We start from the raw sequence: 12550 nt of genomic DNA, 5'->3' as shown, positions 1-12550 counted from the left end.
AGTGCTCCAAGATTTTTTAAAGATATGATAAAGTGGTTCTGAGAAAACATCTACTAGCTCTTTCAGAACCCTGGGATGCAATCCATCAGGTCCAGGTGATTTATATTCATCAAGGTCAGACAGGTGTACTCTTACTATTTTCTTGCTTATTTTAATTTTTATTTCTAGTCTGTCTTTTACCGTTATGGATGGATGCAGTGAAGTTCAAAGAGGGAAGAAATGGGATGTCTATCATTCCCTTGAACTGTTGGGAGAATGAATGCAGAGAGAAAAGTGGAAAAAGACGAGGGTGCAGCATAACAGGTGTAATAGGCAGAAGGCACAAAATATGCCTGTCAAACCATACAATATGAGCAGAAATTACAGTGCTTCAGCTGGCTAGATCTTATGCTTTACAGAGGAAAACGAGCACACCAAGCTACCACTGATGATGGTGCGTTTGTAACTGTACTAAATGTTTCTTTTCTTTTTAATGTTCTTATATTATTTTAGAATCTATTTAGAATCTTCATAAATGGAACTGTGTATAAATTGATGTAATAAATACTTAAATCCTGTACTTGGGCAGTATTTGCTAAATTACCATTGAAGATTATTTATCGTATTGCACATTCACATCATATTTTGATTAAAAAGCCCAAGAGATAAAAATGTAAAATATGGAATAAAAAAATTAAAATACAGATAGTCCTCAACTTACAACCACAATTGTGCCCAAAATTTCTATTGTTAAGTGAGGCATTTGTTAAATGGGTTTTGCCTGATTTTATGACTTTTCTTGCCATAGTTGTTAAATGAATCTGGCTTCCCCATTGACTTTGCTTGTCAGAGGTGGTAAAAGGTGATCACGTGACCTTGGGGCACAGCAATGATCATAAGTATGAACCATTTGGCAAGCATCTGAATTTTGATCATGTGACCAAGGGGATGCTACAACAATTCTAAGAGTGAAAAATGGTCATGTCACTTTTTCCAGGGCCGTTGTAACTATGGTCACTAAATAAACTGTTGTAAGTTGAGGACTATCTGTATTATAAATGCATATCTAGACTGCAGGTATTATTTTTTGCTTCATTTGTGACAGCCAGGAAATCAGCAAAGACCATTGAAGAAAATATGAAGTACAATTTATTAATAATGACTATTTTCCTAAAACAGTGAATTGGACTTTGAATCTTATTTCATGCTGTCTAAATTCAAGGTCTACCAAGGATTAGCTTAATGCCTCAGAAAAATGGACTATTTTGCAAATTAAATGGGAAGCAACTTACATTTTGACCACTTTTTGCAGATTTCCACTTTCAAATCGTGCTTCAAAGATCAAAGTATTATCCCAGTCATTCCATGTTTGAGGAAGCACTTGCTTTGAAGGGAAACTTCCCCCTATTCGAGAATATCTAAAGTTGGGGTCCTTATTGGCTGTTGAGAGGAATAGAATATACTTAATCTTCAGTGGCAAATTATTGTTAAAAAACATTTTCTTAATATATTTCATTGATTACGAAAAGCCTTTTGACTCAGTATTTCAGCAAGCAATAATTAATGCATTGCTCAACCAAGGTGTAGACATTGCTTACATAAAGTTACTACAATCAATATATAAAAAACAATGGCAACAATTTCCCTTAATGAACTTAAAGTGGAAACCAACATAGAACGACAAGGCGATGCAACGTCACCTATCCTTTTCTCAGCCTGACTTGAAGAAGTATTTCGCAACTAGGAAGGGAAAAAGATGGAATAAAAATCTATTTAAATCTATTTAAATCACTTAAGATTTTTGGATGATGTTGTTCTCTTCTCACAAGACCAAGAACTACAAAGACCCATAACGAGCTGCATGAAGAAGGAAAACCATTTGTCTTAGAAATAAAGCTGAAAAAGTGTCACATTATGTTTAATAAATTCATCAAAGAAAGAAAAAAATATATATCTGGAGAATAATTAGTTGTAGACAACTACATTTATGAATCTCAATAGAAGGCGATACAAGGAAGGAAATTGAGCAGCAACTTAAATGTAGTTGGCAGACAGTCAGCAAGCTAAGCATTTTCAGGAACAACCTTCCCCTATGCCTGAAGAGAGAAGTTTTCAATCAGCGTGTGCTACCTGCTCTAGCATAGGCCAGTGAAACACGACACTAACCTTACAATAGATACAAAAGCTACAAAGTGGTGCAAAGAACCATGAAAAGATACATGCTTGGCTGTTGTGGCCCAGCAGGAGCTGTTGGAGCTGCCACCAGACTCTGACAGTGAGGGGCCCTATGAGTCGGCTCTGGAGGATGTGGAGGACCCTGGACAGGGTTCCGACTCTGAGCAGGGTGCAGAGAGGCTGGTTGGCCACCAGGAAGCGCCTGAGCCGTGGACCAGTGGGGAGGAGACAAGGGAGTGTGAGCCTGAGGTCAGCAGTGAGTTGTTCCTGGATGCCCGGCACCGAAGAGCTACTAGGTGTAAGGAACAGTTGCGCAGTTACAGGAGGTAATTGCACTCAGCTGGGGGTCATTAGGCTCCTCTCCAGAGTATAAAAAGACTGCTTGTGCACACGCCCCTCTTGCAGAAGTCAACACAGGAATGAATGTTGGAGAACATTTTTGTGAGCTTGGCAGGCTGGATTGCTGCCAGGGCTTATCTGTGCTGGATTGCTGACCAGCTTGTCTGTGCCGATTTGCTGCCAAGGACCTGTCTGTCTGTTAATAAATTGCATAAAGTATCTTTGGCTCGGAGTGTGCTTTGGTGTGGAACGAGGGGGGTCAGAACACTTGGCATTACAATACAAGATAGAAAGACCTGAACGCGTATTAAAGAACAAAATAAAGTATGTAATATCACCAAGGGAGTAAAAGAATTGCAATGGAAATGGACTGATCACATAGCAAGAGAACTGATGCCAGGTGGTCATAAAATGGATTCCATTTTGATAAAAAGTGTCCATGAAAGAGACCTAAAACAAGAGGGATTGACGACATCAGCAAGTATTGTGGGCTCATTTGGCAAAAGAAATCTCAGGACCGTATTTGGTTGGAAACATAATGACAAGGAAAGTCTTCTAGATTAATAAAGGTCCTGTAAGGGGGAAAAAAAGAACTTCAAGAAATTGGGCTCAAGACATACAGTAATTCAAGGGGGAGTAGAAGATAGACAGGAAAAGCTAAGGAGATATTCACTGCATTCAATCAAAAATGCAATTTTTCTATTCAAGCCAAGTACTTAAAAACAAAATACTTGAATAATTAAAGCAGAATGTGGTTGTTTATCAAACTGATTAGCACCTTAGCCATAACTGCGTAAGGCATATCTTCACCACTACTCTTTTATTCTCTCATCCTTCAAAAATCTAAAATCTAAAATCATTTCAGTGAAGCAATAAGAAGAATGACAGAAAGGTAAATGTAGCCAAGAAACATATATAAGAGAGCACTATCCTGAGGATGCTTGAAAATGGGAAGGGGGAGACCAAGGGAGGGGAGAGGAGGGAAGGAAAGGGAATAGAGCCATAGTTTTGATTGGATTAAACTCTTAAGGAGATAACAGGGTATGAATTATCTTCAAAAACACTGATCCTATTACTTGGCACAATAAAACCTTTTAAAAAGTAATAATCTGTTACATTAACTAAAAGGATAACCAAAGAAAAGAACCAATTCTGGCAGAAAGAAATTAATTCATTAAAACTAATATACTTCAAAAGAATTGTGGCATGGATTATGGAAAATGCTGAGAATTGTACATTTAGTGTTACAAAGATTATGCTGCTAAAATTTATGATTCTAAATTCTAGAGCTTTTTTTGCCTTTTGTATTAGAATGTGCATGTAGAATTCTATTTTATTTGGTACAATAAAGATGTAAATAATTAAGTTATATGTGTGTTCTCAATAAAATGTGGTCAAACCTTCATCTGATAAATACACGACAGCACCTTCCCCTGGATCTGGACACGGAGGCTCGATCTCTAAACCTGTGGGATTATAGAGAGGCTCCGGATGAGATGGAATCCATTCTGGAAAGAAAAAGAAAGAAAATAGCTTTAAAATGATGTGTTAAAAACCAAAAATAAAAATATCCCGTTTTCCTCAAAATAAGACCTATCCCAAAAATGAGACCTAGCATGTTTTTTTTACCTGTGCACCTAATATAAGCCCTACCCCCAAAATCAACTCTACTGAACAACCTGTGCAAATGGCCGTCCACCCATTCCGTCTGGTTCCTTGTGGTGCCACGGCCACGAGACAAGGTGAGGGGTGATCGAGCTGCCCCACAACACTGCACTGGCTTAGCTCAGGGCCCCCTTAGCTAGGCCATCCATAGCCTGACTCCTGCCTCACGGTGGTAGCACCAGCAGCCATGTGCAGCAAGAGTCCACATGGCTGCTGGCCCACTTCTTCTGCTTGCTTGTGGTTGCAACGGAGCAGGAGGCTGAGTGGTGTGCTGATGCTACGGCCACGAGGCATTTCAGGTCATGCATGGCATAAATATGGGGGCCTTGAGGTAAGCCAGTGCAGGGCACATAGGGCAGTTGCACCCACCATCACCCTGCCTTACCTCATGGCCATGGCACCAGCATGTTGCTCAGCCTTCTGCTCCATTGCAGCCCCGAGTAAGCAGAAGTGGCTGCATGGGATTCCTGCTGGACGAGGCTGCTGGAGCCACCGCCACAAGGTGATGCAGGTGTCGGGGTGTGGGTGACCTGGTGGCAGGGACCCTGAGGGAAGGTGGTGATGGGCATGTGGGGCAGCTCTGCCTCTTTGCCTCGCGGTGGCAGCGGCATTCGCATGCCACGCAGCCTCCTGCCTCACCACAAGCAAGCAGAATTGGGCCTCCTATACATGGGGGGGAAAGTAAGACACCCCCACCCTAAAAATAAGCCCTAGTGCTTTTTTTGGAGCCCAAAAGAAAATGAGACTGGTCTTATTTTCAGGGAAACGTGTGTGTACAACTCTGCAACTATGACCTTGTTATATTTACTTTTTATTATGGTTTCATTATTACTTTAATCTGTATTTTATAAATAGGTTTAATGTATTTTAATTAATTATTTTAATTATATTCCTGTTCAGATTTTTTTTCAGAGAATCTGTAGAAATTTTTAAAACCATAACAAAATATAGTAATTATACTGAAATATATAATAATTATATACTTGTGTAAAATTTTGTACAGTGCATTTACATTTGGTTGTTATATTGGTTGACCAGTTAAAAAAATCAAGTGTATTTGTACTGGTAGAATATTCTATCATGCCACAAGAGCTTCTAAACGGAGTGACTTCATTCCACTAAAAATATGTTAGCATATTTTTTTTATACATGCTTCCTTTGTTATATGTAGGGGTAGGTTTATGTAACCTACCTTCAAGTTATTCAATTTTATCTTAAATAGCAAAAGACTGCTTTTGCCAGAAGGTGTCATCAGAGGAACTCAAGACTTTAGCAGAAAAACCCCCTGCACAATTCTTTTTGCTAAGGCCCAATGCAACCTTCAACAAATAGAAATTTCTTTCCAACACAATTTCTAGGAAGTAGATAGATAGGCATTTCCATATCGTTTAGTTGGAATAATAAGGAAGCAATTTGCCACTAATTGCTTCAATGTAGAAAATTTCCCCATCTACTGTTCTGAAATTTCCTGGTGTTCACAATCAAAATATTGAATAGATTCTGGCTTTTCTTAGCTTCTCAAAACCAGTTATCAAGGTTGGCCTATAATCACAACAAAAAATGGAAATTCACAAAAGCAGACTAGTCTTCAAAATAAAAGGTCAGGTTTGTCATCTTAAGAGTATTAAATTAATTTTGATTTTTCCCACTTGCCGTATCTGAAATTAAATTAAAAGAAGATACCCAAAACAAAGTATTCATTTAGTATTCTATTTTGCCATGGTCAGTTCCCTTTGTAGGGGAGGCCTGCTGCCGGAGATGATAAGGCTAAAACAATGGCATTACATTCTATCTCTCTAGATGTCTCTCCTTATTTCAGTCACCCTTTGGAGCAAATGCTTCTCTCTTTAAAAAGTCCTTGGAGCAAGGAAATTAGGGTTGGTGATCCCAGAAAATGCTTGTGTCATCATGAAGTCTCTGCTGTTATCTACTGCAATGCTTTAAACCCATCTGCATGTCTAACTTCAGTGTTTCATTGCCATTGCAATTAATTCAAAGAAATGTTAAGTTGATCAAATCAAAGAGCAATAACACATTCATGAATATTGGATTATCCAAATAGGCACAATTGCACTCCTATCCTCTTCCAACTAGTATAGAACTGTAACTGAGGATGGGATTGCTCTGCTGACAAGAAAAAGATATACAATTTTTGAGAATATTTAGGCTTGATGTAGTTGAATAGTCAATTGTTAAAACTGTTCTTTTAATATGTCCAATCTCCTATAATGGAGTTTTCCATTTGTTTACATTTAAATTTGAAAGCTGAATTAACTGCAGCAATGCAAAGTGATGAATCAAGAAAAAAATATTTAAGTGGTTGCAGCAAGTCAGAGAGTGCTATATTGGAAATAATATTTCTTTGTGACCTACCTATCAATAAAATGTCACATTAGAAAAGGTTAAATTATTACTTACCAATATGCTTAATTTTTTCTCTGATAACTTCATACTGATGTGGCCAGCGTACTAAGTGCAGATCTCCTGCAGAAGAAAGGCCATATAAATCTCGTGGTTCACGAAGTCGTGGCACCCATTTTCCAGAGTTATATTCCAATAAAATCTGTGTGGTCCGTGGCAAAAGTTGATCACAAAAAGAATCTGTAAGACAAATATGTACATATGTTGATCACAGATCAATTTTGAGCTTGATGTTTCAATACCCTTCCCTCTGCAATCATGGGTGGTAGATTTAAACAGCTATAGAATTGTGTTCTCACACTTAACCCAGCACTTAATACATATTATGAATAAGTAGAAATAAATTGATCTGACTAATAGAATTCAAATGTTTTTCCTAAAACTTAAGTGCCCCAAAATCACTTATATGATTGTTAAATGCTATAAGCCTCCTCCACATTCAGATCTGACAAAAGAAGTAAGTTATTCATTATGATGTTGTGGCAGATTGCATTTAATTTTTAGGATCTGATCTTAGACGGTAATAAATTCTTATTTTGTTAGTTTTAAGAGTTTTTTTTTAATGTTGGAATTGTATTTCTCAAACAAATCAAAAATCTTGTCATCTCTATATCTCAAATAAAAATATTATTTATGACTATGGCATATTGCAAACTTTGCAAAAGCTGCAAATTAGCCAAAATAGCAACAAAAACTGCTCCACAAAACAAATGCAGAATTTATAAGGCTTGACTTTGAGTGAAGGGTTAAACATTTATATGGTATTATCTAGTTTGATGGGGGTATATTTGAAATAATTCTTGTTTGATGAGAATTGCACAGTGGCAGTGGAAAAATAAAGATGACTGAAGTTGCAACATTTTGAATCAATACAACTAGGAGAAAATATTCTGTAATGTAACATGAATAAATGAATGAGAACAAGATGATCTAATGCAGATTGTTTTACTATTATTTGGAACATTTAAAGACCCAAACAAGAATAGTTCTGAATGTGGAACAGACCAGTTTGGTAGTCCAAGAACTTGAGAAAAATGAATTTGAAGGAAGAAAGTGGAAAGGAAATGACAGGAATAAAACATGTAAGTATGAAAAAGCTATTAGAATATAGATTAATCTCCCAGCAGAATGAGTGAAAGTGGACTTAAAGAACTGTGAAAAGTGAAAAAAGAATTAAAAAAATATTAAGAGTGCCATAGAAGACCGTGGAGTTATTCTTCGAATGAGAAGTATGAAAAAGGAAACCTGACAGAATGATGAAACAGGCGAGGCAATGATGGAATTATACTGGATGGTAGTAACATATTTATAGTTTGCAGAAAAAAGATTGCCAAAAATGCAGTAAAAAGAACAAAAATAGTGAAAATGAAGGAGCATAGAAAATTTAGAACTATTCTGATGGAAATTGAATCAAAATTGAAGTATGGAAAAGAAATCTTCAGTTAGGAACCATGAGTGGAATGAATGGAATTAAAAGTGATAAACTGAAATGATGGAATGTTAGAAAGAGCCTTTTTGTGGGATGTGTATACCCAAGCCATGTTTTTTTTTCCAGCAAGTCACTGAGAAATGTAGCAATGTGAGAAAGGAAATTAATTGTGCACATGTTTACTCAGATAAAATATATGATAATAATAAGCTTGAATTTTGGTATGTTTTGTCTAACAATGGAGATGATGGTAACTGCTGAATGTAGTGCATGTGATATGTAATAGTTTTTAATGTATTTATAAGTAAATATAGACAGAATGCTTTTGGTGACATTTGTGGTGGAATGTAGCCCAAATTCCCAGGAGGGAGGGTGTGCATTCCAGAGGAGCAAAAGAAAACTAAGTTTGTGTGGGAGAGAAAGAATTAAAACAGTTCATCCCCAAGAGTTCTCAGAGTATATTTTAATAGTGCAAGTAAGTCTGCTTTAGTTTGGCAAGATTTCTGTCTATAGGATGAGAATGATAAAGGAAACTGTTTAGAAAAACTTGTGTGTGCCTTTCTTGGCATTTGGAGTCTGACACACTAGAGGTGTATTGGTTGGAAATGTGAATATACATATATCTCTTAATGCAGATGATGTTATGTTTTTTAGAACTTGGATGATATCAATTTATAACAAGACATGTAACTCTGAAAATTAATGTATCAAATACTATAGTAATTACTGTATTTTTTGGAGTATAAGACGCACCTCCCCCCCCAAAAGAGAGTGAAAATCTGGGTGCATCTTACACACTGAATGCAGCATTTTTGGCCACCCAAAACTCCGCCCCCTTTGCAAAAATGGCTGTGCATAGCCTTTAGGAGGCTTCCAGAGTGCTCCTGGGGGCTGGGGAGAGCAAATATGAGTGAAAAATGGGCTATTTTTTGCTCATTTTTGCCCCTCCAGTCCCCAGGAGCATTCTACAAGCCTCTTAAAGGCTTGGCATGCACTTTTTTTTTGACAAAAAAACAGGCCATTTTTGGGAGGTCTGCAGAGTGCAAAAACTTGTTTTTTCCAATTTGCCTCTTCAAAATCTTGGTGTGTCTTATACTCCAGTGTGTCTTATACTCCGAAAAATATGGTAGTTTTTGTCAGGGAAAATGTAGTGAATTATTCCATATGCTACATAAATGGCTAAAGCTAGATGAAATAGATGAATGTGTACACCTTGCAGAATTGTTTGATTAAGGTAAGAAAACAATTGAGGAAATCTGAAGATGTACAAATGCTGGCAGAAAGCAGGAATTACATGGTTTTTGCAAGGAATAAATGTTTGCTGAATGAAGTAGAACATACTTCCATTCCCAGTCCACTGGATATTAGATATATCAGAAAAATTGAAACAGAATGCAATAGGAATGGTGTACTTAACAAGTATAAATAATAAAATAACAACAGACAGTAAATATTGTTGTGTAAACTAGAATTCGATATATTTTCTTATGATCTTATGGTTTAACATATGTAGATTATACTTATAGCAATAGCAGTAGTAGACTTATATACCGCTTCATAGGCCTTTCAGGCCTCTCTAAGCGGTTTACAGAGAGTCAGCATATTGCCCCCAACAATCTGGGTCCTCATTTTACCCACCTCGGAAGGATGGAAGGCTGAGTCAACCCTGAGCCGGTGAGATTTGAACCGCTGACCTGCTGATCTAGCAGTAGCCTGCAGTGCTGCATTTAACCACTGCGCCACCTTGGCTCCATACTTTCTTAATTCCTTTTCTGGGCTACTAATTAAAATTCCAATTATGATGAGCATACAGATATGTTTATTTCTTAGTATAAGAGATAATTCATCCACAAAAAAAGTGAACACAATTGCTTCAGATGTGTTCCAATATATTTAGAAGGCATTATGTATGCCAACCTTTTGCTACACCTACATGGCAATTCATTTTTAATATTACCCATATTTATGTACCCTCAGTTTGCAAGAAATAGGACTAATCAGACCTGCAACAAATGCACACTGCTCAAGATCTTCTGCTCCGTATGGGATAAAGGAATCCTCATCCTAAAATACAAATAAAATAAAAGAGAAAATGTGATTCTTTCCTGCAAAATGAAAATTAACAATTTGGTAAAAATAACTATTAAAATTCATGCTTTATTATTAATTTTGTAGGACAAAACTAAAAAATAATAATAATGAGGTAAAAAGAAAAATAGATTCGGGGCTTTGGAATACAATATGGAAAATATGCATATTAGGATGGCCTGTCCTATGGCATCAAATAGGGTGAATGTGCTCCAGTCCTTTCTCTTAAATGTTGCCATATGGTGGGATCTCAGACATGCTTTCATGTTAGTCCCAGCCCTTTTGAAAAATCTCCCCTTTGAGATTCAGAGGGCTCCCACTTTATTAGCTTTCTAGAGAGCAATGAAGATTTGGTTCTTTACCCAGGTATTGGGCTAGGATGGAATGAGAACAGCTAATCTAATTATAAATGTAAAGTTGTTTGGATGTTGTGGCATATAAATATGTTGTGGAATTCTTATAGAAATGTATTGCTATATTAGCTATATATCTATTCAATGTTATTGTGAGCTGCCTGGGATTATCATGTATAAGGTAGTCATATGTTTCCTAGATAAATAAATACAGGTTAATCCCAGTGTACCATTGGTAAAGAACACAGCGTGGATTGCTAGAGATCAAAGCAGAGAGTAATACGGTACTTAAGCCAAACTATGCATATCTTTTAGTTGTACACAATAGACTACAATTCATATCACAGTAGTCTCAGCATCTCATAGGGGTGGTAGGGGAAGGAAATGTAATTCAATACATCTTATATTATTGGATAAGGCAAGATTACTATGAATTAAGATTTCTGTCTCTGAAATACTATATTTGATTTTGCCCGTCTGGTAGATTTTACCCATCTGGTACGAACAGGCTGAGAGGATGTTGAGGTTACTTTCTTAGATATCAGGAGGTTGAAGGTATAGAACAGGGCTGTCAAACTCACGGCCCGCAGGCCAGATGCATCACATGCTGGCCAAGCCCATGCCGAGTTTACCAAATGGGGGGAAAAGTCCCAATACATCACGTGACATTGTCTTGATGACAAGAATTTGACATTCCTGGTCTAGAAGCAGACCTTCTCAGTGCCAGCTCCTTCCCCTGCAACATTTTATCATTTGGGTTGAAAAAGGCTATTGACATTATGGCCTATTAATGAGGCTATAAAGATGATCCTGTCTTGTATAGTATTTGGAACGGAATATTCCAAACAAGTTCTCACGTCTGGGCTGCTAAGGAATGACTGAGATATATTTTTATAAATTTATATTGTTTGTTAGATAATTGCTTTATTATTCTGTTGTTTCTATTAGATCATGAACTGCCTTGAGACTTGAATGGAGGTACATAAAAATGATAGTAGTAAAGAAGTAAATATGAATAGATGCTGTTTTCTACTAAAGTTATTAAGCACTAGGAAATGTGATAATTATTTATGGAAAACGATTCTGTGTCTGGATATGTGGCATTTGGCTAGGAGAATGGCTACATATATTCGATAATAGCTTAAATGCAATACATTTCTGTAAGAGGCAGTACAATAGCAATAGCAATAGCAGTAGACATATACCGCTTCATAGGGCTTTCAGCCCTCTCTAAGCGGTTTACAGAGAGTCAGCATATTGCCCCCAACAATCTGGGTCCTCATTTTACCCACCTCGGAAGGATGGAAGGCTGAGTCAACCCTGAGCCGGTGAGATTTGAACCGCTGAACTGCTGATCTAGCAGTAGCCTGCAGTGCTGCATTTAACCACTGCGCCACCTCGGCCCAATGTTGGGATTAGCAGGTTTGGATTTTATAAACTGCACATTTAAAAAAATATTGGATATAAAAAATGTAATGTGGAGAAAATATTGCACAGATAACACAAGGAAGTACGCACTGTATATTTTAAATAATTGTTATGGTATCTACTGCCTAGGCAAATACAATTTAAATGCGTATGAGGAAATATACAAGTAGGAGAGGAATAGTTATCTACTGTATATTTCCTTTAACAAATAAATGGACTATATAGCTTAGAATTAGCTAAGTTTAAAGTGCATACAAACCCAGTAATTAATTAATTAAATGTTAGAAGAATATACAAAACTGAAGGTTAAACATACTGAGTTGTAATTTTCACTCGTTAATTGTTGTATGTACTGCTTGACCTTATTTGAATCTTCGGACATAATCTTCTGAAACCAGGCCCTTTATTTTTCCTCCACAGACTGAAACATAATCAAAATCTATTATATTGAACACTGCAAATATACAGTCTCCTTTGTTAATATTTCTAAAAACATGTTAGTCAAGCTATTGAAAGCTTTCAGTATAGTAGTATAACATACTGTAAAAACACAAATAAAATGATTAAAAACCAAAGATTAAAAGTACAGTTTAAAGAAGCAATCATTAAAATACCACTGAAACAGACTAATTAAAAGCACTACGTACCGGATGAAGTTCTAGGAAATTAAAAA

The 12550-nt window shown here is 36.7% G+C and overlaps 1 protein-coding gene across 1 annotated transcript in view; it reads right to left on the bottom strand.

Moving 5' to 3' along the window:
* AGBL3 (ATP/GTP binding protein like 3) overlaps window positions 1-12284 on the bottom strand; it is a 37150-nt gene extending 24866 nt beyond the window's left edge. The window contains exons 1-5 of the mRNA XM_032220932.1: window positions 12194-12284; window positions 10012-10072; window positions 6577-6759; window positions 3894-4001; window positions 1272-1419 (exon numbers count right to left, since the gene is read on the bottom strand). Of these exons, the coding sequence (XP_032076823.1) occupies window positions 1272-1419; window positions 3894-4001; window positions 6577-6759; window positions 10012-10072; window positions 12194-12259 (566 nt within the window). The 5' untranslated portion in view covers window positions 12260-12284. The remainder of the gene's footprint in view (window positions 1-1271; window positions 1420-3893; window positions 4002-6576; window positions 6760-10011; window positions 10073-12193) is intronic.
* Window positions 12285-12550: the final 266 nt, after the last annotated feature.

This window comes from Thamnophis elegans, chromosome 7, assembly GCF_009769535.1.
Source record: "Thamnophis elegans isolate rThaEle1 chromosome 7, rThaEle1.pri, whole genome shotgun sequence".
Taxonomy (NCBI): Eukaryota; Metazoa; Chordata; class Lepidosauria; order Squamata; family Colubridae; genus Thamnophis; species Thamnophis elegans.
Note: the sequence above shows the minus strand (reverse complement) of the source record. Positions and strands in the feature narration are given on the sequence as shown.